Source organism: Haliotis rubra, unplaced genomic scaffold (assembly GCF_003918875.1).
Source record: "Haliotis rubra isolate DU_JTF1 unplaced genomic scaffold, ASM391887v1 Scf505, whole genome shotgun sequence".
In the NCBI taxonomy this organism is placed as follows: domain Eukaryota; kingdom Metazoa; phylum Mollusca; class Gastropoda; order Lepetellida; family Haliotidae; genus Haliotis; species Haliotis rubra.
This window is the reverse complement of record NW_025767197.1, coordinates 346,537-370,657: the sequence shown is the minus strand read 5'-3', so window position 1 is coordinate 370,657 and position 24,121 is coordinate 346,537. Positions and strand designations below refer to the sequence as shown.

General features: G+C 37.0%; 1 protein-coding gene across 3 annotated transcripts; it reads left to right on the top strand.

Annotated features, from left to right (window-relative positions):
* Window positions 1-721: 721 nt before the first annotated feature.
* On the top strand, window positions 722-20,986 carry LOC124292028 (phospholipid phosphatase 5-like). 3 transcript variants are annotated; one of them, XM_046729101.1, is made up of 9 exons: window positions 722-804; window positions 4,665-4,742; window positions 11,379-11,484; window positions 12,722-12,809; window positions 13,623-13,686; window positions 14,131-14,276; window positions 15,341-15,511; window positions 16,328-16,468; window positions 19,900-20,986. In XM_046729101.1, exons 2-9 carry the CDS (start codon window positions 4,666-4,668, stop codon window positions 19,953-19,955), a joined length of 849 nt encoding a protein of 282 aa, XP_046585057.1. In that variant the 5' UTR covers window positions 722-804; window position 4,665; the 3' UTR covers window positions 19,956-20,986. The 3 variants fall into 3 exon arrangements, with proteins under 3 accessions (XP_046585057.1, XP_046585058.1, XP_046585056.1); XM_046729102.1 differs by lacking the exon at window positions 19,900-20,986 and having other exon boundaries at window positions 14,131-14,255; window positions 16,328-18,127; XM_046729100.1 differs by lacking the exon at window positions 19,900-20,986 and having other exon boundaries at window positions 16,328-18,127.
* The last annotated feature ends 3,135 nt before the right edge of the window (window positions 20,987-24,121 follow it).

Genomic DNA, 24,121 nt, shown 5'->3' with positions numbered 1-24,121 from the left:
TTCATCTAACATATGACAGCAAACAATATTTTGTGAATATAGGCATCACGCAGAACTTTGCTAATATTTTATTTTTCAGAAACGTAGAATATTATTTTCTAACTTATATATAGTGTAAAGACCCCGTTAGTGATAGTAATAGGCGGATCCGGGGTGGGTGGGGGTGTCAGGGGTTCGAACCCCTGAACCTCAACTTGGCAACTTGGCTCCGCCATTGCAAAACATTAACTTCAATGTGGTATTAAATAGTCATTTTCAAAAAGGGGGTTGGGGGTTGGGGTTCGAACACGAAATCATCCATGGACTTATCATTTAGTACAGCCTTGAAAGGCTTGGATTACTGCACTAGCTATGATGTATTCTTGAAACCAGCACAAATAAGATTTGTGTGACACTTGCACTGCCTTATACGAGACACGTACTGGGTATATATAGATATTCTGTTTCTACCTGCAATTGGCATACCTGGAGGGAATAATACAAAACCACTCTGTAGTATTATTCACAAATCGATAATTTATCAGCTCTGCCATTTAAAAATAGTTATCACAGACTCAACACGAGTAAACTGTATATATACACTCGTTTGTTATGCTTGACTTCAACAGATAAATGTTTCGCTTGACGGATCGCCTTACTTAGATCAGTTTCCCCGAACAAACATTCGGCTCGATGAAAAAGCCGAGAGATCCCGAGTGATGCTAGCAGACAGCCATTTCCTCTTCCGGTTTATGAATCTATCAACGTGGAGTGAAGAATATACTTCAAATTGCAGTTCTCATTCATAATCGGCATCGAAGACGCGTAGGAATTATTTTTGTCCAGTTTTCCCATATTCTACAAAATAGTAATCCATTTAAATCAAAGTTATGTTCAGTTATTAGCGTAACATCTCGACCAACAGTCTCGATCACTGAACCGACCAGCTGACTCCCGGCCAACTGAGTGATGTCTTACCTGTCGGTAGACAGAACAGCTGTTCATCAACTCCACATGACGAGACCGTTAATTTTAATTAAATGGATTTATTATTTTGTAATAGTTAATTGCTGACTAAACTACGTAATATAGTTTGTTTAGCTAGAGGAAGAATTTGTAGAGGATCTAATTCTAATAATAATAATAATAATAATAAATAATAATGTGTCCATTTATATAGCGCCAAACTCCACACTAGGTATGCTCATAGCGCTAACAATCAAGGCACAGCACATTATTACCCCGGATAACCCAAGCTGCCTGTGAGGCGCTAGAAGGTTATAGTCATATGACTTTTTCAACCGGGTACCCATTTTCCTGCTGGGTGAACAGAGACAATTTTGAACAAACTCACTTGCCTAAGGTGAGACCACATGTGTCACATGTGCTTCGTTGTGGGGCAGGACTCTAGTCCTAGAAACTCTCAGGAGTCAAGCTGCCAAACACGGTCACCCATCCAAGGACTCCAAGCTCGACGCTGCTTAACTTCACCAATTTGTGACTTGAGCTTTGAGCACAGGACCACGCTTGTCATATGCTTTTATCGCTGTATTAATATTAAGACATGTTGTTTTTGATTTCATATCATTTCACAGATCATGTGATAGAAGTAAATAATGTTGGGTTATATCCCAGACACAATTTGCTGTCAAATATTTTCAGGTTGCACTGCTGTTGTGAAATAATTCCTCTGTTTAACATAGGGAAGATTTTAGAGAATTGACCTTCCTGGTTAAACATGTCTCAAAGTCCCAGAATGACTTCCGCCCGTATCCCCCTTTAAATTTCATTCTAGTCAAATCATATCACCTGAATATATATTTCTCATCTGATAAGGATTGAATTTTAACATGTTCTTTAATTGTATCTGAACAAACTGACAGACATATTAAACTTCTAAAAAATGCCACTCAAAGACTTTTTTCCTCATCGTTAAAATTTACGGGCTGAAGTCTTACCATTTTCCCTACTTAAAAAGTCTTTGAGTGGCATTTTAGAAGTTTAATATGTATTTCAGTTTGCCCTCCCTGCATTGCTAAATCATTAACTGAATCAAGTCTAAATTTCCACGGGTTCAGGAAACCTCCAGTGTCACTGGAGCTCCTTTTCAATTTAAATGTTTGTGTTTTTTTTATTACTATTAAAATTATACATAATGAGAGACTAAGCATTAAACTAGTCTAGGTTAAACTGAGAAAGCCTTATGGTCTAGTGGACAGAGTCTCTGTTAGTGAGCAGAGCTTTAGAGGTGCAATTCCTGGCTGTGTCATACCAAATTATGGTGACAGTTGACACTTGTTTTTTCTTTGACTGGTGATGGCTACAAGGATAAGGACTGGGTGTGTCTGTGACTGTATACTGTGTCTGTGTGGGGTATCCCTGTAAACTGACTGAGTCAGCAGTCGGACACAAGTATACACACACATACATCGCTATTTCAAGTACAATAATCTTAAAGACAACATTAACGCACATTTCACCTTATCTCACCACCTGGTGATTGTTTGTAAAGGTTCCCAATAGTTATCTTCTGTATGTTGTATATCACCTTATTGTATGATCAAAAGTTCAATTTTCAGACTTCTCAGTTAAATAAAGTCCAAGTATCATCAGTTTATGTTGCTAGCAGATAATAAACAGGCCTCCTCTATAAGATTTATGAAATATATAATATGTATCTAATATTCCAGATACAATTTGTCAGACGTTGATAAGATATAAACCATTTAAAAATACCTGGTTATCAGGAAAAAGCTTACTGTATGCATGTATGCAGGAAGCTTGGTTCATTTTGTCAAATTATCCCAACCTAGTTACTACGGTTACTATGGTTACTAGTTGATTTATCTGTAACCAGTATTACTGTTATTATGATTTTACCATAATTTGTGTATAATAATTGGTCAAAATGTTATATTATATCTGTAACTGAGCTTTAGAGGTAATCAGAAAGATAGCATGTAATCACACTGAAGGGAATTTGCTGATAGCATCTACTTGTATCTTGTACCGCTGAGTGGGATAGATCTCTGACTTGGTGTAGCTATTAAGGACTGATAATAATTTATGTGTGTGTGTGTGTGTGTGTGTGTGTGTGTGTGTGTGTGTGTGTGTGTGTGTTTGATGATTTTAGGGGGTCCACTCATTTTGTTCTAGGGAGGTAGGGGGGGTCAGCAATTTTGTACATAAAAGTATTCAAAAATTATGCTTAAAAACATTGGAAGGGTGAGGGAGGATCATTGATTTTGTACATGACATGCAGGGGGGCCACTTACTTTGTACATAAATTTTAGGGGTGGGTCATTCACATTGTACATGCTTCTCCATAAAAATCATCATCACCCCCTGGCCATAAATTATGAACGGTCCCTTAGGTGCCTCACTCTGATCGGACTCAGACCCGAAAGTACTAGAATGTGTACTTTACTGAGAAAGTGTTGTCTCAAATAGAATGTGTGTTACATTTGACCACTTTCTAAATGGTCATCGTATCCCAATTGCGTAGATTGATGTTCATGCTGTTGATCCCTGGATTGTCTGGTCCACACTCAATTATTTACAGACCACCGCCATATAGCTGGATTATTGCTGAGTGTGGCGTAAAACTAAAATCACTCACTCACTTTCTAAATGGTACTGTGTAATGATACAGGAATGAGTGTCACATCAAGCTGTACCTTGTTGTCTCACTGATACTACCAGGAGTGAGTAAGTAAGCATGGTTGTAGCCCAGTGGTTAAAGTGGTCGCTCGTCACGCCGAAGACCCACGTTTGATTCCTCACATGGGTAGAATGTGAGAAGCCCATTTTTGGTGTCCCCCGCCATGATATTGCTGGAATATTGCTAAAAGCAGCATAAAACTAAACTCACTCACTCACTTGCTAGGGCTGTTATGGTTCACTTGTGTATCGGTTGATAGAACCGTATCCTTTTATGAATTCAGTTTGTTATTCTGGACCAGAAGAATCAAATGCTCCTAAATTTATTTAAAAGTAAAGTTTTTAGGTTGAATTGGAGTCTTATTTGTCAAAGCAAGATATGTGAAATAAATTATATCCATGCTAGAAACATAAACTGGATGATACTTGAATTTAATTTAATTGAGAAGTCATAAAACTGAATTTTGATCAAACAATAGGATAACAGCCAACACTCTTCTATATTCAGTTTGACAGTAATGTCATCACTAGTTAACATTGTCAACAAGGTCCAAACATGTCGGAGTATATTTTGTTATTGTTTTATGATGTAATCAACAATACTTCAACAGCTGACTTGTTTTTATCATAACCCAATATTCATGATATTAATGACATGTATTAAATTCACCACATACTGGGTTTGTTGCAACACTATTAATACAATTGATTATGATATCCATATGTAACATGTACACAGTTATATTATTCACATCTGTGTTTCAGGGCGGTGGGGTAGCCTAATGGATAAGGCATTAGCTCGTCATGCCAAAGACCCGGGTTTGATTCCCCACATGGTTACAATGTGTAAAACCCATTCCTGGTGTTCCCTGCCGTGATATTGCTGGAATATTGCTTAAAACGGCGTAAAATCATACTCATTCTCTTATTCCTTTTAGTCAACAATATTATGGTAGATGGGAGGTTTTGTAGTGAAAACGGCACATGAAAATGGAATAATTAATTTTTGACAATTAATTTTTCAGGATGAAGATGATAAAACACAAACACCAATCGTTTCTCGTGGAACTTTCTGTGAGACTGGCCTTGTTTGTTGTGTACTGGTGAGTGTTTCAGTTCAACATATAAAACATTGACCACGGAATCCAGTCAGTGTGTGCAATAGTTTCCAAATTTTGCTAGCCAGTCGAGCTAGCTACGCTTGAAAGTCACTAGCCCACAAAATAATTCACTAGTCAGAGGCCCAGATAAGCTGCGTATCCGGGTAAAATACGCATAGAAAATTTCCCAATTACGCATTGAAAAATAATTGTTGCGTACCAATTACGCATTTAAAATGTTAGATATGCAAAAAGTTTAAAACAAATGCGTACGGAATATATTTATAAATATCCCTTGCGCAATGAAAAAGACATGGATTGCTATCAAGTTGTACTGTTAGTATAGGACTAGTGTTGTACTGTCAGTATAGGATGAGTGATTTTTTATGAAATCATTTCCATTATATTCAACTTGGTTTTGATTAGGTATGACATAAGGCAGAACATACCTGCTTAGTAAACTTACTCAATGACATAATACTTATGTGAGTAAAATGACTGAAATACGCACATATTTGAAAGCAGTGGGTAACGGAAAATGAAATACCCACTCAGCATTCATAATACCCACTCCCAAAAAATACAGTGGGTACAGTACCCATATGAGCTAAATCTTATCTGGAGCTCTGAATAGTGCGAAATTTGAATGTCGAAATAATAAACTTGCATGATTTAAAAGTGTATTATAACTTAACACGTCAGAGAGAGTGATATATTTACGAAATGACCACATGAAAAGTCACTAGCCAGTCAGGCCAGTGACTGGAGATTTACTGGCCTGACTGGATTTTTAGTAGGCCTGTGACTATTTCGCACACTGAATCTAGTTGTTTTCATGCCTAAGATGTTGGTTTGAGATTAGAATATCATTTTTTCATTGTTTGAAATGAAATTATTTAATCTCGGTGCTCAAATGTAAATTTCTGTACATAAGTACAAAGATGTTTATTCTTTGGACATTTGCCTGCAAGAAAAGGGGTTTTAGGGCACATTATTTTGATTTTTATTATTTTTATTCATTGAAACAGGGGCTTGATCATAATTTTGTAAAAAGATCTTCCTCTAATAGGTTACTCCGTAAGATAGAGATGGACCCATAAAGATCCAGGTTAGAATTGGTCTTCAGCAAACCATGCAGATATATTTGTCAAACAGAGAACCTCAGAGTCAGTTGGAGACATGACAGGAGCAGTTGTTACCTGTTCACACCTTGACAGGTTTAACTTACTACAGCTTGTCACACTGATCACGGTGTGATGGTTTTAACAAGAGTCTTATATTTTTATACGTGTGCACCGTGACATGGTTCAGAAGTTGCTGAAGAGTGTTGATGGTTGTGTTGAAAGCTTTGTACAGAGTTGTGTCCCTTTGTTCACTGTGTCACTGCTGGAATATTGCTAAAAGCAACATTAAAGGCACTATATGACACCACACTTCTCTAAAAATAAATAATCCATTTCTCTTAATAATACTAACTATCAGCCCTCAGGGAAGCTACCATATAATTTATTCCAAAACAAATTACATATTTAGATTACTATATTAAATTAAAAAGTTTGAATGAATTAATGCAACATTGCATTAAACTGACTCTCGCTCCCTCTACTAGCCGAACATCATTTCAAGCAAACCCCATAGAGTTGTATCATGGAGCGCTCTTTACGAATATCCTACGCACAACTTGTGATTGAAACCAGTTCGGCAAACACCGACAACACTGCGTGCGACAGTTTTCGGTGTACGGAGCAATTGTTTATATTCCATATCAGGCAAGCGTTCTCTGTTTGGAAGCTTTTCACCTCGAAGTTTCAATTTTTGATTTCAGGCAAGTTGTAAGGGATAATAAGTTGTTTATTGCATCAATAGGAAGCTAAAGTGAGTGCATATGGCCCAATATATGTAATATAGGCCAAAATATTGTCCAAAATGTGTGACATTGTGCCTTTAAACATCATTCACTGTAAACAATATTGAGTTTTTGTCAATGAAAATGTCCACTTTGGTGTTAAACACTGTGTAATTCCAGCTTATGGTTTCTTTAAGGTCTTAACACAGTGTAGCAGATGCTGCTGTTGTAATTACTAGTACTGCCGCATCTAAACAATTGGGGATTGACATTGTAATGAGCAAAAATCATCATTTCGCTTCACAGGTGTTCTACTATTTACTGAAGTTAGTCAGTGTAATATCCATATGGCTGTTACTAGTGGTGTTCCAATGATCGATTATACACAATAATTAATCGATTACCCTTTTCCAATGCGATAATCGATAGCAAAATTTCATAATCGATTGTCGCTAATAATTCTTGCAAAACAGTAATGAATACCCAGCTCAGACCACAAGATAACTGGCAGCTACCGATAATCATAACTTCTATCCCCTTTAGTCACAAAATGAAGTGTAGTTGACAGAAAATGGATACGCATATATATTTTGTTTTCCAAAATGACATATTTATTGCAGCTGGCGATCACAACAAACTGGCATGTGTATTTCACCTCATTCCATGTGCGTACAACTTCAGCTTACCATGTTCGTGAGGGTCCATATAACCTTAGTATTGATTATACATATTTTACATTTATAGAGCAAAACCTGTAAGTAAAATTACACAATGCTAGGACATAATTCTCTTGGTAAAATAATAGTTTTAGATGTTCACTTCGTCAGAATTCATCCTGTTACATTATTGGGTAATGTTTTAACTAGATCGCCAGGAAGCGTGTGCACAGCTGATTGCTACTTTCCGGCTTTACATACGAGACATATACACACCGTAATCTTACGCCGTAAATTACGCAAATATTTATTGTGTACAAGTACACTTGAAGTTTTGAAAATACTCAATAAGTTTGATCTCACATGCGACAAACATGAATGTCACATTTTAGCTTGCGTACTGGTGGTGAGATATAATAACTGAGGTATATTGAGATGTTTTATTTAAACATGTGAACTCGGCTGCTTGCAGTCTTTCGCATTGTTTCTCATATTACAGATCAAATATGAATAGCAAACACATAAACCAACATTTAAACTTTATTATTTTTATACAAATTTCCGGAAAATGGTAAAACACCCAATTGAGTTTGATTGAGGTGGGTACAATATATTTGGTTACTCAAAAGAAAATTAGGATACCCAATTGAGATGAACACAAGCGAGTACATAACTCAATGACCCAAAAAGTTATCTGTAAGACAATGCCTAGCAAAACAAATTAGAACTGAAAAGGTAAATAATCTTGTCTAGTGATGTTTAATTGCAAATTTGATGTCCTTACTGGAAAAGTCATCTTCTCTTGTCTGTTTGTTCATGATAAGTGATACGATGTCGTTTTCTTACCCCCTGAACAAAGGTTTGACGAAAGTGTAAACCATAGATAAGCCGACCCCCTTCTACAGACTGCTATTTTGGGGTCCTCAAAATTTGGCTTATCTACGGTAATATACGGTACATTAGTGTAAAAAGTGGGTCAAATTTTCGGAATAATTGTGAGGATTTGTTGTGATTGTGGAGAATCTGTAAAAGAGTGAATTGAACGGTCATCTTTTCTACACTACCCATCAAAGGTTTAGACTCAATAGTGTAAATGTAGCCACTTACTTCAGTCAACTGTTCTAAACTAGATTTTGTAAAATATTCCATACTGTTTAGAGGTACTCTTTACACATGAACTGATGTATTGTAAAACAAATTCGTAACATTGAAAAGATTATTGTCATGAGTTCAATAAATGATGAAACTCAGTGAAAATTGGCCAATTCTTAACAAAACTTTACACCAAAACGCAGCTGTTAACATGCATGATACTTGCACATGTTTTTCAGCAATTTGATGCATGATCCTCATGCAATTCATCTGCATTAGGTTTGCAGTTGGTTCCCCCAAGTTAGTGGAGAAATTCATCTTCGATGTAACCATATATATTTACATAACATATAGTGAGTGAGATGCTTGATTGGCATTTTAGAAGATGATATTTGATGAACATAGAGATTTTTCTGGGTTACATCTTCTTTTTATTTTAGTGAGTGTTTTACGTGAGTCTAAACTTTTGATGGGTAGTATATATCTTGGTAGCCTGTCAATATTTATTTTTGTACACATTTTTTTGTTGATCAGTGTAGACTTGGGTTGTTTGTGATTCTGTACAATCTTGCCTCAAATGACAATTAAAACTTACGAAACATATTATATTCAGGAGTTTTTAGGTTTTTGTAGATGCACCCTCAAGTCACGTTTTTCACAGAAACCAACCACAAAAGCTGATATATTTCATTTAATGCTCACACTATCACATAATTTAAAAAATGACAAATATACAGCATTGCAGTATTGTAACAGAGTTCAAATGTTTACCTGGGAATTGCACAAGTTGTAAAAAATATTTAATTCTTAATCAGTGTAGCCGATTATACAATCAATCATTGATCGGATGGGACAATCCGATAGTAACCGATAATCGATTATGAAATTCCAACCGATTCCCACCACTAGCTGTTAGTGATAATTAGTGCAGCCTCCAGAAAACATTTACATAAGTTAATCATTGAAATACTCTCTGACTATTGCATCAATAGATGTGTTATGACACCAGCTGTAATTGACATTATGATAATTCCATGAAACAGCTGTCATTAAAAGCTGTAATCATGAATATGATGCGAGAAATGTGAGCATCTCTTGCCTCTATAATAATATGCGACGCAATAAACAAGAAGTTGTCATCCATAAGTTTTATGTTTCATTTCTGACTCACCAACTTCTAGAATGCCGAGCAAACAATTGACTTGGGAGTATGATGTTGTATCATATTCACTGCACATTGGCACAAACAATATACCGATACATCATTAGCAATGTGGAACATGTCAGCAGTTGAAGTTAAGTCAATAAAGACAGCAAATGATGCTATTGAAGAACCACCACACCATACAGTTGCATGAGATTCAGTACAGTCTTGGTGGTATTGTTGCTGATTGTTTTCGATGTTTCCAAAAATCTGCTACCTGGGTTTTGCTTAATTTCAAGAAACGTTTTAGGCCAGGGGTTGATATATTGATTTGGTTTTATCAGAATGTCTCAGAGTGTTATCAAACAGGTTCTTTGTCATAATAACAATATGAACCACGACTCAGCTGTCCACAAATAAGCATGGCTGGTTGTGTTTTGGTCATTGGTTGTGTTTGGGTCTTTGGTTGTGTTTGGGTCTTTTGTTGTCCTTAGCCGTGTTTGGTTCATTGGTTGTGTTTAGGTCTTTGGTTGTGTTTGGGTCTTTGGTTGTGTTTGGGTCTTTGGTTGTGTTTGGGTCATTGGTTGTGTTTGGGTCTTTGGTTGTGTTTGGGTCTTTGGTTGTCCTTAGCCGTGTTTGGTTCATTGGTTGTGTTTAGGTCATTGGTTGTGTTTGGGTCTTTTGTTGTGTTTGGGTCTTTTGTTGTCCTTAGCCGTGTTTGGTTCATTGGTTGTGTTTAGGTCTTTGGTTGTGTTTGGGTCTTTTGTTGGCCTTAGCCGTGTTTGGTTCATTATTTGTATTTAGGTCATTGGTTGTGTTTGGGTCTTTTGTTGGCCTTAGCCGTGTTTGGTTCATTGGTTGTGTTTAGGTCATTGGTTGTGTTTGGGTCTTTTGTTGTGTTTGGGTCTTTTGTTGTCCTTAGCCGTGTTTGGTTCATTGGTTGTGTTTAGGTCATTGGTTATGTTTGGGTCTTTGGTTGTGTTTGGGTCTTTTGTTGTCCTTAACCGTGTTTGGTTCATTGGTTGTGTTTAGGTCTTTGGTTGTGTTTGGGTCTTTGGTTGTGTTTGGGTCTTTGGTTGTGTTTAGGTCTTTGGTTGTGTTTGGTTCATTGGTTGTGTTTAGGTCTTTGGTTGTGTTTGGGTCTTTGGTTGTGTTTGGGTCTTTTGTTGGCCTTAGCCGTGTTTGGTTCATTGGTTGTATTTAGGTCATTGGTTATGTTTGGGTCTTTGGTTGTGTTTGGGTCTTTGGTTGTCCTTAGCCGTGTTTGGTTCATTGGTTGTATTTAGGTCATTGGTTGTGTATGGGTCTTTGGTTGTGTTTGGGTCTTTGGTTGTGTTTAGGTCTTTGGTTGTGTTTGGTTCATTGGTTGTGTTTAGGTCTTTGGTTGTGTTTGGGTCTTTGGTTGTGTTTGGGTCTTTTGTTGGCCTTAGCCGTGTTTGGTTCATTGGTTGTATTTAGGTCATTGGTTGTGTTTGGGTCTTTTGTTTTCCTTAGCCGTGTTTGGTTCATTGGTTGTGTTTAGGTCATTGGTTGTGTTTGGGTCTTTGGTTGTGTTTGGGTCTTTTGTTGTCCTTAGCCGTGTTTGGTTCATTGGTTGTGTTTAGGTCTTTGGTTGTGTTTGGGTCTTTTGTTGTCCTTAGCCGTGTTTGGTTCATTGGTTGTGTTTGGTTCATTGGTTGTGTTTAGGTCTTTGGTTGTGTTTGGGTCTTTGGTTGTCCTTAGCCGTGTTTGGTTCATTGGTTGTGTTTAGGTCATTGGTTGTGTTTGGGTCTTTTCTGGTGTCACTCACTCATCATCTTGTACTTAAAGACAATAAAATTGTGTATGGAAGTGACATGGCGAGTATGAAAACTTAATTTAATTTTGACTGAGGTATTTATGGTGACATATTTTCCTTTTAGGATTACTGATGATGCAGTTCCGTTCCAGAGGAAGATTCAGCCAGAAGAGATGTGGTTGTACAGATACCCCAAAACACCCAGCTACTACCCAGGATATCTGTTATGGGTATTGTAATGTTTGAAATTAGTATTGCTTTTTGCCTGAATGTCTTACACAGGGCTCCAGATAATTTTTCATGATCAGGAGTACGTACTCCTTATTTATTCAATATCAGAGTACTGGAAAACCTTAAGAGTACATTTAGAGTACTGAATGGAAAGTAATGGCGTATCAGTAATCTTGTGTTTCGTTTCATATATGCACCACAACATTGCTACTCTTGTGTAAACAGGTCAATAAACAATAAAACAATACTTTTTCAGATAAATACGTCTGTAAATGATTCTAAGACCGTACACCATTGCTGTGGTGCGTATCTGCTACGCTTTCTAAATTATTTCCTACCGTATCTTGCATATTTTTTATCCGTACATATGCCGATACGACCCTTATCTGGAGCCCTGGTTACAGCCTACAGTAATAATGATAATGGCTATCTATACAGCGCCTGTTTCCACGCACTTGTGTGTGCTCGCAGCACTAACACATTATTACCCCACCCCAGATAACCCAAGCTGCCTGTGAGGTGCTAGAAGATTAATAGTCATATGACTTATCCCAACGGGTACCCATTCACTGCTGGGTGAACAAAGGCAATTCATGAACAAACAGGACCACACACCAGTGGGAGTGTCTGGTCAGAAATGGCTCCAAGTATCCCGTGTGGGTGCTGCTGCTGCTCTCCCTTCCTGATGTCCCATCATCAGTGATCACACACTCTCAATGTGTCAAGTTACATTGCTGCAGTATTGGGAACCGCTTCTTTCAAGAACATTTTGTAACGAGTGTCCCTATAAACCAGAAGGTCGGTGGTTACCATGATAAGACACTTGTTGTTTCCCTGCCTGGTGTTCATCACTGAAGGGACACCATAGGCGGATCCAGACGGGGGGGTGCAGGGGGGAGCACCCCCCCTTTTGTCCTGAAAGTTTATTAAATGACCATTGAAACTGGGGGGAAAATGAAGTGTGTGCAAGCACGCACGCACACACACACACTTTTCACAATAGTGTGCACCCCCATTTTCTCAAAAAGCTGTATCCGCCCCTGGACACCAAGGACTAATTTGTAGCAATAGTGAAACATCGAGACTGAATAACGCATCCAGTAATCAGAGTCTACCTGTCCTCAGCACAGTTAAGTAGTCTCAGCTAACAGACGTGAATTTCAAAGGCTGCATATATATGTAACAGCCACTATCGACAACCATATGTCTGAAAGAACCATGAATTTCTCTCTTCAGTTGACAGTGTTGGCAACACCTGTGGTAGTGATGGGCTTATTTTACCTGGTGAGGAGAAGCGCTGAAGACTTGGTTCAAGGCCTCCTAGGTAAAGTGTATTATAGTTCCCAGGCAGACAGGCATTTCAGACAAGATGACAATCATCATTGAAGGGCTTACATGACACTCATCTCCTGTGTATAATTGACAATATAAATTTGCTAAGGTAATCTGAATTCAGACTTAGTATTTACTGAGTATGAACTTGGGTAAATACTCAGTCTGCAATTTTTATTGGACACGATGTATGTTTTTCTGTATCGATACAAATATCTGTATCTACACTTGCTAAAATCCTTACTATTTTTGTATTGACAACGCAAATAATGTTTTCAGTCATGTACATGTATGGCAAAATGAAAACTAATTAGCATTTCTAGTTCACTACTAAATGATTAGAGCAAAGGGTTGTTGGACGGGATATCAAGGTTGAAGTTGATGTTGTTGATGGCGATGTACTGTAGGTCATGGGTTAAGAACCCAAGGTTTGTGGGGTATTTTTTTCATTTGAAACCTGGATTGAATTTTTGACCTGAACATGCTTATATCATAGCCTAAGATCATGACCTTTGTATCATGATACATGTTGTATCACTACTTTGCTGCATCATATTGCTCATCAAATATACAGTACTCCAGTATTTGTTAAAATTAAACAAATCCACAAACTTTCAGAATCAGATGACACTGAAATAACTTTTATAAAATAGAAACTTGGAAATTCACTTTCTATCTATTTGTCTTCTTTGTATAGTACATGATGACACGCTTTGCGTGTTTCTTGTAGAATTATGATGTACCATTCATGTCCTGTATTAAACTTTTGTCAGTTTAACAGTAACTGTTTTCTGTTCTGTTCCAGCTGTTTTCCTGTCCATATTTCTCACAGGGTCCTTGACGAATTTAGTAAAACTTGGCGTTGGAAGGTATTGACTCATATCAAATTATCTAAGCAATTCTCTCTCAGCATTCTGACTTTTGCGTCTTGCTGATTGCCTAGATGACAATATTTTTTTTCAGTGATTTCGAAGTGCCCAAGTTCCACAGATTTCAAGATAACATTATGACATAATAACATGATGACATCATCATGTTACTTCACCCTTGTCAGTGAATTGATCCTGGGTTTTGTGTCCATTGAACTATCAACTTGATGTACTGAAAGAGAGTCCTGAACTTCAGTGAACCAAAAAATAGTTAATTCTTTTTCATTTTGAAACAATAGAGTGTTATTTTGCTTCAACCTGAAATATGCCAAACCTGTAATCATTGTAGATAGTAGATGCTAGTTGCTAGAGAGGTTGTCAGAGATCCAGTTATTTTCAAGATACCTTTGTACATGTGATGACATCAAAGAATGTAATTTCCAGGCCACGTCCGGACTACATTGACCGGTGTTTCCCTGATGGGGCGGTCAGAGAAGACATGGCATGTACTGGGAACATGGACACCATCATCGAGGGCAGGAAGAGCTTCCCCAGCGGTCACTCGTCATGTAGGTCCATAGCTCACCTGTGTTACGATGTAAAGTTCAGAAGAGCCTTTTGTGTGGTGTGTGGTAGGAAAGCAATTAGTGATTGTCCATCTGTAGGAAAGTTTTTAGCAATCTAGACACCCCAAAAGATTTGTGCACAATTACTGTCAACATTTTCTATAAGCATTATTTTGTGTGAATCTTTTACAAGAAAACTTTGACCCTCAGGACTGATTTTGGATACACACATTGTGACTCACCTTTTGTGTCTTTAGTTTTTTTACACTAATACACCCCATGAAATCCTACAGAAAAGAGACACTCTGAAATACCACTAAAGATGGTGCTACACTCTTTTCCCTTTTTTGTCAAATCCGGGAAGATCCAGGTTAGAATTGGTGTTCAGCAAACAACTAACAAACCCATGTTCATCAGATTATGTTGATCTTAAGCGATGAGAATTCAACAGCGTAAATATGGAGAGCTGCATCTTATATATATGTTTGATGCTAAACAGTATACCCAATGGAGAAAGTTTGAAAAGGGCACATTGAAATGTTATTGAAGGTGATACTACCCACAACTCACTTTCTCATATTACATATTATAACATGTATTTAGTTTATTGATTTATTTACCAAACATCACCTTTTAATTTAACTTAAGGCCAGACCAATTTTATTTCTTGTTTTACGGACCCGCCTGTCGTATTTTTTCAAGAATGAGAAAAAAATGTAGAAAATGTTTCTCTGCTCGAAAAATAAAATCCTAATATAAAGATACACGGGACCAAGACTTTGACTATGCAGGGCAGTTTCTCGGACATTAAAATACTGGTATCTGTTCTCAGTGACTTTAGATTGAATTATCTAACAATATTTGTGTTAGAAATCAGTGCTTTGAGCACCTCAGCAAGTGTGAACTTGAAAATGCCTTTGAAAAAAACACATGTGGGTTTTTGCTTTGACTGGTGATATTATTTTTTCCCTCCTGCCTTTAGGTTTTCTGAGGACAAAAATCTGTAAAACAAGAAATAAAATTGGTCTGGCCTTAAAACTGAATCTTGATAACTCACTCACTCACTCGTGTTCATCTGTACATTCCAGTTGCCTTCGCTTGCCTTGCCTTCATCTCGCTGTACGTGGCAGGGAAGTTCCATGTGTTCAGCAGTAAGGGACGTGGGAACGGGCTGAAGCTGTGTTGTGTGGTGATCCCCCTGCTGTGGGCTACTCTCATTGCCGTGTCCCGCACCGCGGACTACCACCACCACTGGCAGGGTAAGCCGCATCTCAACATGCACATAATTTGTAGTTTATGTTCTTTAGATACTTTTAACCATTTAGTACTTGGTAATAAGATGAAAATAACTGTGTGTATCGTTGTACATTTTGAGTGGATTTGTTAGCCCATAACTAATTTAACTACTCCATTGCTTTAAATCCTGTATTTTGGCTGTCACCACAAATCTAATCTTTAGGATTTAACAGAAGTCTACTTCACTGTCAACTATACATAACTAGTTGTCAAGATATTAGTACATGTACCACCAATCAGTATCTGGCTCTTCAATTTGCCATGGTGGAAAAACCTCACTTCTCATAATGTACTGGAGTAAAAATCAGCTTATCTACTGAGTTATAACTCTTGCATTTAGGTCTTGTACTCACATTAGTTTCCCATTTGTCATTACTTATTGTCAAATTTCAAAACTTAAAACACTTTGATAAAGATTTACAGGTTGCTGATAAATATTTGAGGCTTTGGCTTTACTCTTATGACAATTCTTATAATTATTAACCACCCGTGAAGATCCAGGTTAGAATTGATCTTCAGTAGCCCATGCTTGTCGTAAGAGGTGACTAACAGGATCGGGTGGTCAGGCTCGCTGACTTGGTTGACACATGTCATCGGTTCCCAATGCGTAGATTGATGCTCATGCTGTTGATCATTGGATTGTCTGGTCCAGACATGATTATTTACTGACCGCCGCCATATAGCTGGAATATTGCTCAGTGCGGCATATAACTAAACTCACTCACTCATCACTATATCTGTTAACAATGATAAGTATTGTACCTGTGTTTTTATTTCAGATGTAACTGTGGGTTCGCTGGAGGGACTGTTAATAGCGTATATAGTATACAGACAGTACTACCCTCCACTCTCCAGACCAAACTGTCATCTACCGTATACAGAAATTCCAGCTGTGCTTGATGTACACACAGACTTGTCAGGTCCGCTCAGGTCCCCCACCATACCTCTACTACCTTTACACCAAACGGACTCTGCCCTGAAACTTGTTTAGCATTTTGTAGAATTATGTCTCTGCTCTGTTGAAGTGTTGGACACTTTTTCAAACGACTGTGTTTGCTGGCCGTCCTCACTAAAACGTCACGTTTTTCACATTCAGGCTGTAATAACCTGTTGGAACATTATGGTCACTCCATGACAAATTAATAATTTCTTCATTAGTCTTTTTATTCAGAATCAAGATTCTGGTGGCAATATCTTCATTATAATAAGTTCCTTTTGAACATATAACTCCAAAACCGATTAAATGCTTTATGCATGGAACACTTATTAGCAATGAATGTTTGAACATTGAAATATCTATTTAGAGAATGAGAGGGAGTTAATTTGTCCTTTGTTTATCTTTATATATCATTGAAGTTATGAAATAACATTCATGTCGTCATATACAGAGAGATGTAGATCAACTTTAGTGTGAGAGCAGAGATAGTTTTATATTTAAATGAGAAGTTATTTTATGAGGAATATATCCAGTGAACATTTACGTGAGTCTATAGCATGACAGCCTACACATTCTACAAATTCTAACAAGTCGACTAATATTTTAAAGTGTTAGGTGACAAGTAGCTATTCAGTAATAACTTTGACATTTCTTTCAAATACTGTCCTCATACACCTTGCTCTTTCCGCCTACATTCCAAAGCAGACAGCAACCAATCAGTTAAATCACTGACTTGATATATTCTACACATATGAAGTTAAGGTCCTCCTGATTCTTACAGTACTACAGTTAATCTATCATTGCAAGTAACTATAGTAATGTGAAAATAAATGTCCTTAAGTTCTTTGAGTAGTATAAGTATTACAAAGGCTGCTGAGCAGTTTGCCCATGTCTGAGAGTGAAGCATTTACTTTGGAGATACTGACTGTTTATATGTGTAAACTGTGACATACTAGAGAGATTCATCTGTGCCATAGTTCATAAACATATCTATGTTTTTATCTTAATGCTACATATATTTAAATGTGTTTGGAGAGGAAATTATTCAGCCATACAAAAAATCCTGGTACTCCACATTCTCAAATATTTCATTCAAATTTCATAATTCATAATTGATATGGACCTAGTTACTATTGTTATGTTATGTCAGTGATGCCACTTTTGACATCATTCCCAGTATATCCCATCCCTTACTTTGAGCAGAATGGCTTGTGCTTGTGAGAGTAATTTGATCACAGCTTTTAGCTTCATCCCTTTTGAATCAGGCTGGTAACAAAGCTGTACTGCAGAATGTTGGCTTGGAGGACCATAAACAAAGTTGAGTGTGGAAACCTCAGAACCTCTAAAAATACAGGACAACACAATCATTCCAAAATTACGGGAGCAGAACACAATTTTTCTGAAATTACGGGACCACAACACAGTTTTTCTGAAAATACAGGACAACACAATCATTCCCAAATTACGGGAGCAGAACACAGTCATTCAGAAATTACGGGACCACAACACAGTCATTCTGAAATTACGGGAGCACAACACAATCATTCCAAAATTACGGGAGCACAACACAATCATTCCAAAATTACGGGAGCACAACACAGTCATTCCAAAATTACGGGACCACAACACAATCATTCCAAAATTACGGGAGCACAACACAGTCATTCCAAAATTACGGGACCACAACAAAGTCATTATGAAATTACGGGACCACAACATAATCATTCTGAAATTACAACCATAGTACAATCAAAAGTCTGAGTTATGAGAACTAACACAGTCATTCTGAAATTATGAGACCACAATACCATCATTTTGAGTAATGTACCAAGTCATCGGAACTCAGAACAATTGTTCTGAAAGAGATTACAACACAATAATTCCAAATTCATGAGACCACAACATTTAACCGGTAAGTAATGGACCTGAAAACTATACTACCCATCAAAAGTTTAGACTCGCTTAAATCAATCACTATATGTTATGAATGTACATATGGTTACAACGAAGATGAATTTCTCCACTAACTTGGGGGAAACATCTGCAAACCTTATGCAGATTAATTGCACGAGGATCATGCATCAAATTGCTGAAAAGCATGTGCAAATATTGTGCATGTGAACAGCTGCGTTTTGGTGTAAAGTTTTGATTAAAAAATCGCCATTTTTCACCGAGTTTCATCATTTATTGAACACATGACAATTAACTTTTCAACGTCATGAATTTGTTTTACAATACATCAGCTCATGTATAAACAATACATTCAAACTGTATGGATTAGTTTTTAAAATTTAGTTCAGAACAGTTGACTGAAGTAAGTGGCTACATTTACACTAGTGAGTCTAAACTTTTGATGGGTAGTATACTTCACCTTGTCATTGGAACTCAAACCAATTGTCCTGAGTCATTTAACCAGAATACAATCATTCTGAAATTATGGGAACACAACACTATCATTCTGAAATATATTACGGGACCATAACACAATCATGCTGAAATTAGAGGACCACAACACAATTGTTAAGAGTAATCGACCTGAAAACAGTTTTTCCAAAGTCAATGGATCTCAAAACAATTCTGATAAGTCTTGAGCCAAGAGCCTGTTACTTTGCTATGAGAATATCTCCAGTAATGGCTATTGTTATCGCGTTAATATTTGTTGTACCGTTTATTGTTTAAATGAATATATGCATATCACGCTTATTCCTACTTATACCAAAAACAGTATATATGATGGCATCACTTAATGTTTATACTAGGGCTGGCTGAAAGATTGAAAATCAGAAATATTGTCGATGGGAATGATTATTATGATTATCAATATGAAAATTGTGTCCACACTAATATCAAGCATAAACAAATGTGTAGAAATACAGTGTTTATTTTCTCACACTGACCCAGATCAATTTTTTTTCTTGTTTTACGGATTCTTGTCCTCAGAAAAAGTAAAGGCAGGAGGGGAAATTAATAAAAATAAAATCACCTGTCAAAGTAGTATTCCTTTTTAATGCTAAGAGTATTTTACTTTTGGCAATTTATGAAGTGTGTATGGGGGAAAATACAATCTATAAATAATTGTCTTGTAAGTTTACATTTCTGGCCAATAAATACTTTAGGATTAAATTTTTTGAGCGGGGAAAACTAAAAACAAATTTTCTTATTCTTGAAAAGATACGACTGGCAGATCCGTAAAATAAGAAATAAAATTGGTCTGGCCTTTCTTTCAGACAGTTTGCCCAAAGTTACTTCTGATAATCAATCAATAGGATCATCAATCTTTTTTATCTATATCAATAGCCAGCCCTAGTTTGTACATGTAATAAATTGAGATTTGTGCAAAAACTTGCCCAAAACATACAACTGGAGGATGCTTATAATTATTGTACTAAAACCAAATTTGTTACACTTTGCCAGATTCCTTACCCCAAAATGGCGATCCCAAGGCTGAGAGGTCAGTTTTGTCTATTTGACAAAGACAAAGGTGCTTCAAACATTTTGTTTGAAAAAGGAAACTTTTATCTGTGGGGTAAATTATTACAGTTCAGTGCACTTATGGTGCCATGTAATTCTCACAAACTCTATCACCTGCTGTATTTATCTTTTGGTATTATTTGGGCAGTGGTTGCATTTTACACTTTGAAGCTAGTGCTGTAAGATGCCTGTGTCTTTCACTCCTTTGCTCACAAGGGGGCCACACGTAGTCAAGTTATCTAAGGTGATGCAATTTTCTGCAGAGTTGTCTCCTTAACTCACCAGAATCCTATGCTTGTGGGTTTGACTCTCGGTTCTCCCTGATTGTGTTCCTAGGTTCGTCAATACCACCCGCTTCCCCCTTGTTTCACAAAAATTGTAAATGTCTAAACTTCCGCCATCTTGTTTTGAGATAGCTCTATTAATGTACTTGCCTTCTTGTCAGTGAGGCCTTCATCAAAGCTACACAACATATCAGTGATGCACAGTTATAATCAGTCATTTACAGACTGGTGATTGAGGAATACATCATTTCAATTACAAATGGCACACCTGGCACGAATTGAAACGAATGAGAGTTATCTCCCCTTGACTTGGACAACCCTGCCATTTGTGACTACAAAGCTATCCTGTAGCTGGAGTATTATACTAATTCTATACACTTGACATGCATGTATTCTGAGAATCAATCTTATGTATCATGGAAAGATAAGAATATCGTCATAAAAGTAAAGTAGTATAATTACTTAAAGAATTAATAATAGAAAATAAAGCTTTTTGTAATAAATAATGGTATCAGTTGTCTGAACAAACAGACTTTCTAAGTTTGTTTCAGAGCTACCATTTATCATGGAAGAATAACTGTCAAGACTGTCCAAAGTCATACATAATTTTCCCTAATTTACTAGAAGATACATGTATATTTATGTGTAGATGATTTCATCTTATTGTAAAACTGAAAAAAAGTATGGGGTTCGTGCACATATTTTGTGATAGCAAGGAAAATTAAGAATAAAAACATTTAATTATGCCTTTGAGTAAATGTTGCTGTTGGTAATGGTGAGGTGAAATTGGGTTTAACGTCGTGCTTGAGAATATTTCGCTCATATGACGACGTGCATGCGTGTGTATGTGTATGTGCGGGTGCTTGTACTAGTCCAGACTTAAGCTGGTTTTATAGTGCTAGCCCACTGAGATACCATGCCACAGTGAAGCATGAATACCCCACTCAGACACATTATACTGACTCTGAGCCGACCAGTCCTTGTTGTACCCATTAATGCCTAGCGTCATGCAGGGACCAACAAGTACCATATTTTAACATCTTTTGGTATGACGCGGTCGGGGATTGAACCTGCGACCTTCCGCTCTCCGGGCGGACGCTCTAACCGCTACAACACGGGGGCGGTTGTTGGTAATGGTACTTGAACTGCATCATATTCGTTACGAGACAACACCGTGGTATCTTCGTGTCTATGATCAGGGTAATGGTGGTGGTATTAGTTGATTTTTCCATGCATGTGCACTGTCATCATCTGCGTCTTTGTTTACATATTGAAATGTCAGGAGCTGAAAATGTACATATCATTTATGGTGATTTGTTTTGTGAACAATACTTCACATTGTCATTGTCAGTGTGAGCTTTCTTAATGGGTTTCATCTGACTGTCATTCAACATGCTAACAATGAAGTTATTAATAATTTTTGTAAAACTAATGTTCATATCATTATCATATCATTAACTGTATGCTCCAAGTTATAAGTATGAAATTTCATATTTCAAAATGGCTGTCATCTTTATAATACATTGGATGATGTCAGTAATGAAATTAATGTGTCATATTAGTACAAATGCCAAACTCTTACCTAAAATGAATTAATGAATTAATGTGAATAGTCCCATTGATGTCTCCACCGTGTCTATAGTCTTCAGACGACATCAGTTAGACTTAGACGGCAATGATATGATAGGATGTCTTGTAATGCCTTCATGTTTTATATGTATATGTGCTGGATGTCTTGAAATGTTTCCAATTTGAACATGTCAATCACTGGATTGTCTGGCCCAGACTTGATTATTTATAACTGTATGTTTGCTGAAAGTGGCACTAACAAACTAAATATATGTTTGTATTCTGTATAAATGTGTAATTAAATTTTGTAAAGTTAAAAATGGTTTATGTGGAAACTAAATATAATTGTATGCCTGTGCATTGTTTCAACAAAGTGGGAAACAACCGAGTAGATTTGTAATTCAGAAAGAATTTGAGAATTATAGCAGTTGGGTAACAGAACCTTGTCAAATCATTACGTCATCCAATGAAGTTGAGCTACAGTACCTGTTTTATCCTTGACTATCCTTGACTTATTTGGACTTATTTCTTGTTTACTCTTGAAGTGTATTGTTTTGATATCATTATAAGTAAGATCATGGTCCATTTGTTCCATGACATCTCGAAAATTCAGTACAGTCAAACATTGTTGTGTTGAACTTTGGTTTGCTAAATTTGTTCCTGTCAGACTAATGGCTTGGTCCCTACATATTCCTTATCTAGTCAGCATTTTGCCATTGTGTTGAACGTCAGATAACTCAAAGCATTGCGTAGGTCCAATCAATTTCAACACAACACTGTTTGATTGTACATATGACGTTCGCTGCTTTGTACCATGGCAGTATGTAAACAGCCAAGTGTAGAATCAGTGGTTGATACACAGCTTCCCACCAGTTCGTTGTCTTATGACAGATCTTGTATGGCATTGGGTTAATGATGACATTATTTATTCCTTTGTGAATTTTCTCTTTGTCACACCAGTGTGTGAAATAGCCACTGGCCCGCTAGCCCGTGGCTAGTAAAAATCCAGTCGGACCAGTAAATCTCCACAGTCACTGGCCCGACTGGCTAGTGAATTTTCATTGGGTCATTTTGTAAATATATCACTCTCTCCGAATTATTAAGTTATAAATCATGCAAGATTATGGCATGATAAAATGTTATTTTGTGGGCTAGTAAATTTCAGGCATAGCTAGCCCGACTGGCTAGCAAAATTTGAAACTATTTCGCAGACTGCGTCACACTCCTGGACTGATCTACCACAGATTTGGATGCTGTGTGGGTCAGGTTTAGATACTGGTAGTGATTTCTTGACTCATTTGAAAAGAGCCTGTTAAACTTGCAATTTTCCACTTTACATCGTTTACATCGTTAAAATGATATATTTTCTGGAAAAAAATTAATAGCGAAAGTTTAGAGCGATACACGCCCCAAATATATCTTCTCGTGTGTTATTCACACAAAGCTTCCAAAAGGGAGGTATTCAAAAATATAGGCCAGACAATCAGGCTGGTGGAGATTTTTTTTAACCAGCCCGACACGAAAGCTGCCAGCCTCGGGCAGGCCGTTATTTCGATCACTGTTCTAATTCATTGAACCTGATTGAAACAGTCAGCCATAGTGATTAGTTACTCCCACATGTGTATTAATTTCTGAGTGGCTGGACTATTTATTTGTCTTGGTCTTCAGAGTTGTTGGTGAAAGATTCTTTCTGGCAGATAGGGAATACAAAACATTTCATTTTTGTACATTAAAAACGTATATATTACCATGCATGTTAGATTGGGCCATGACTAGGCAGTAGTGTTGGGAATTGGTTAAAATCTCATAATTGATGATTGCTTAATTACAGCCGATCAATCATCAAAAATAATTAGTAAGCGTCATTTATGAATTTTTCCTGGCTATTTTTGTTAATGCACAAAAACATAAAGAAAAAACATGTGGTTCTTTGGGGTGGTTTTTTTTGGCAAATTTCACATCGTGAAAGGATGAATAGTATGTAAGGAACATAAATTTTTGGGGGTCTTTGGGATAAATTCAATCATGACTTGGAACGAGCTTGTAGTGCTCATGAAATGTAACTGACAAAACCAACCTTGTGAAAAATATTGTTAATGCAAAAAGTGTTCCAGAATTTTTATGTTCGCTTATGAGAAAATATGATCGATTGCTTGGTCGTTTAGTCACTGCGACCAATCTTTGATTATTTCAATTAATCGGACCACCACTACTAGGCAGTGGTGTAGCCGAGAGGTTAAAGTGTTCGCTCATCATGCTGTAGGCCAGGGTTCAATTCCCAACATGCAAGTAGAAGGGAGTTAAACCATACT

Bases quoted from the DNA above. Each gene is read 5' to 3' on its own strand.
- LOC124292028 (XM_046729100.1), top strand. From the start codon at position 4,666: ATGAAGATGATAAAACACAAACACCAATCGTTTCTCGTGGAACTTTCT. The intron at 4,743-11,378 runs GTGAGTGTTTCA...TTTTCCTTTTAG, and splicing joins GCCTTGTTTGTTGTGTACTG to GATTACTGATGATGCAGTTC. The intron at 13,687-14,130 runs GTATTGACTCAT...TGTAATTTCCAG, and splicing joins GTAAAACTTGGCGTTGGAAG to GCCACGTCCGGACTACATTG.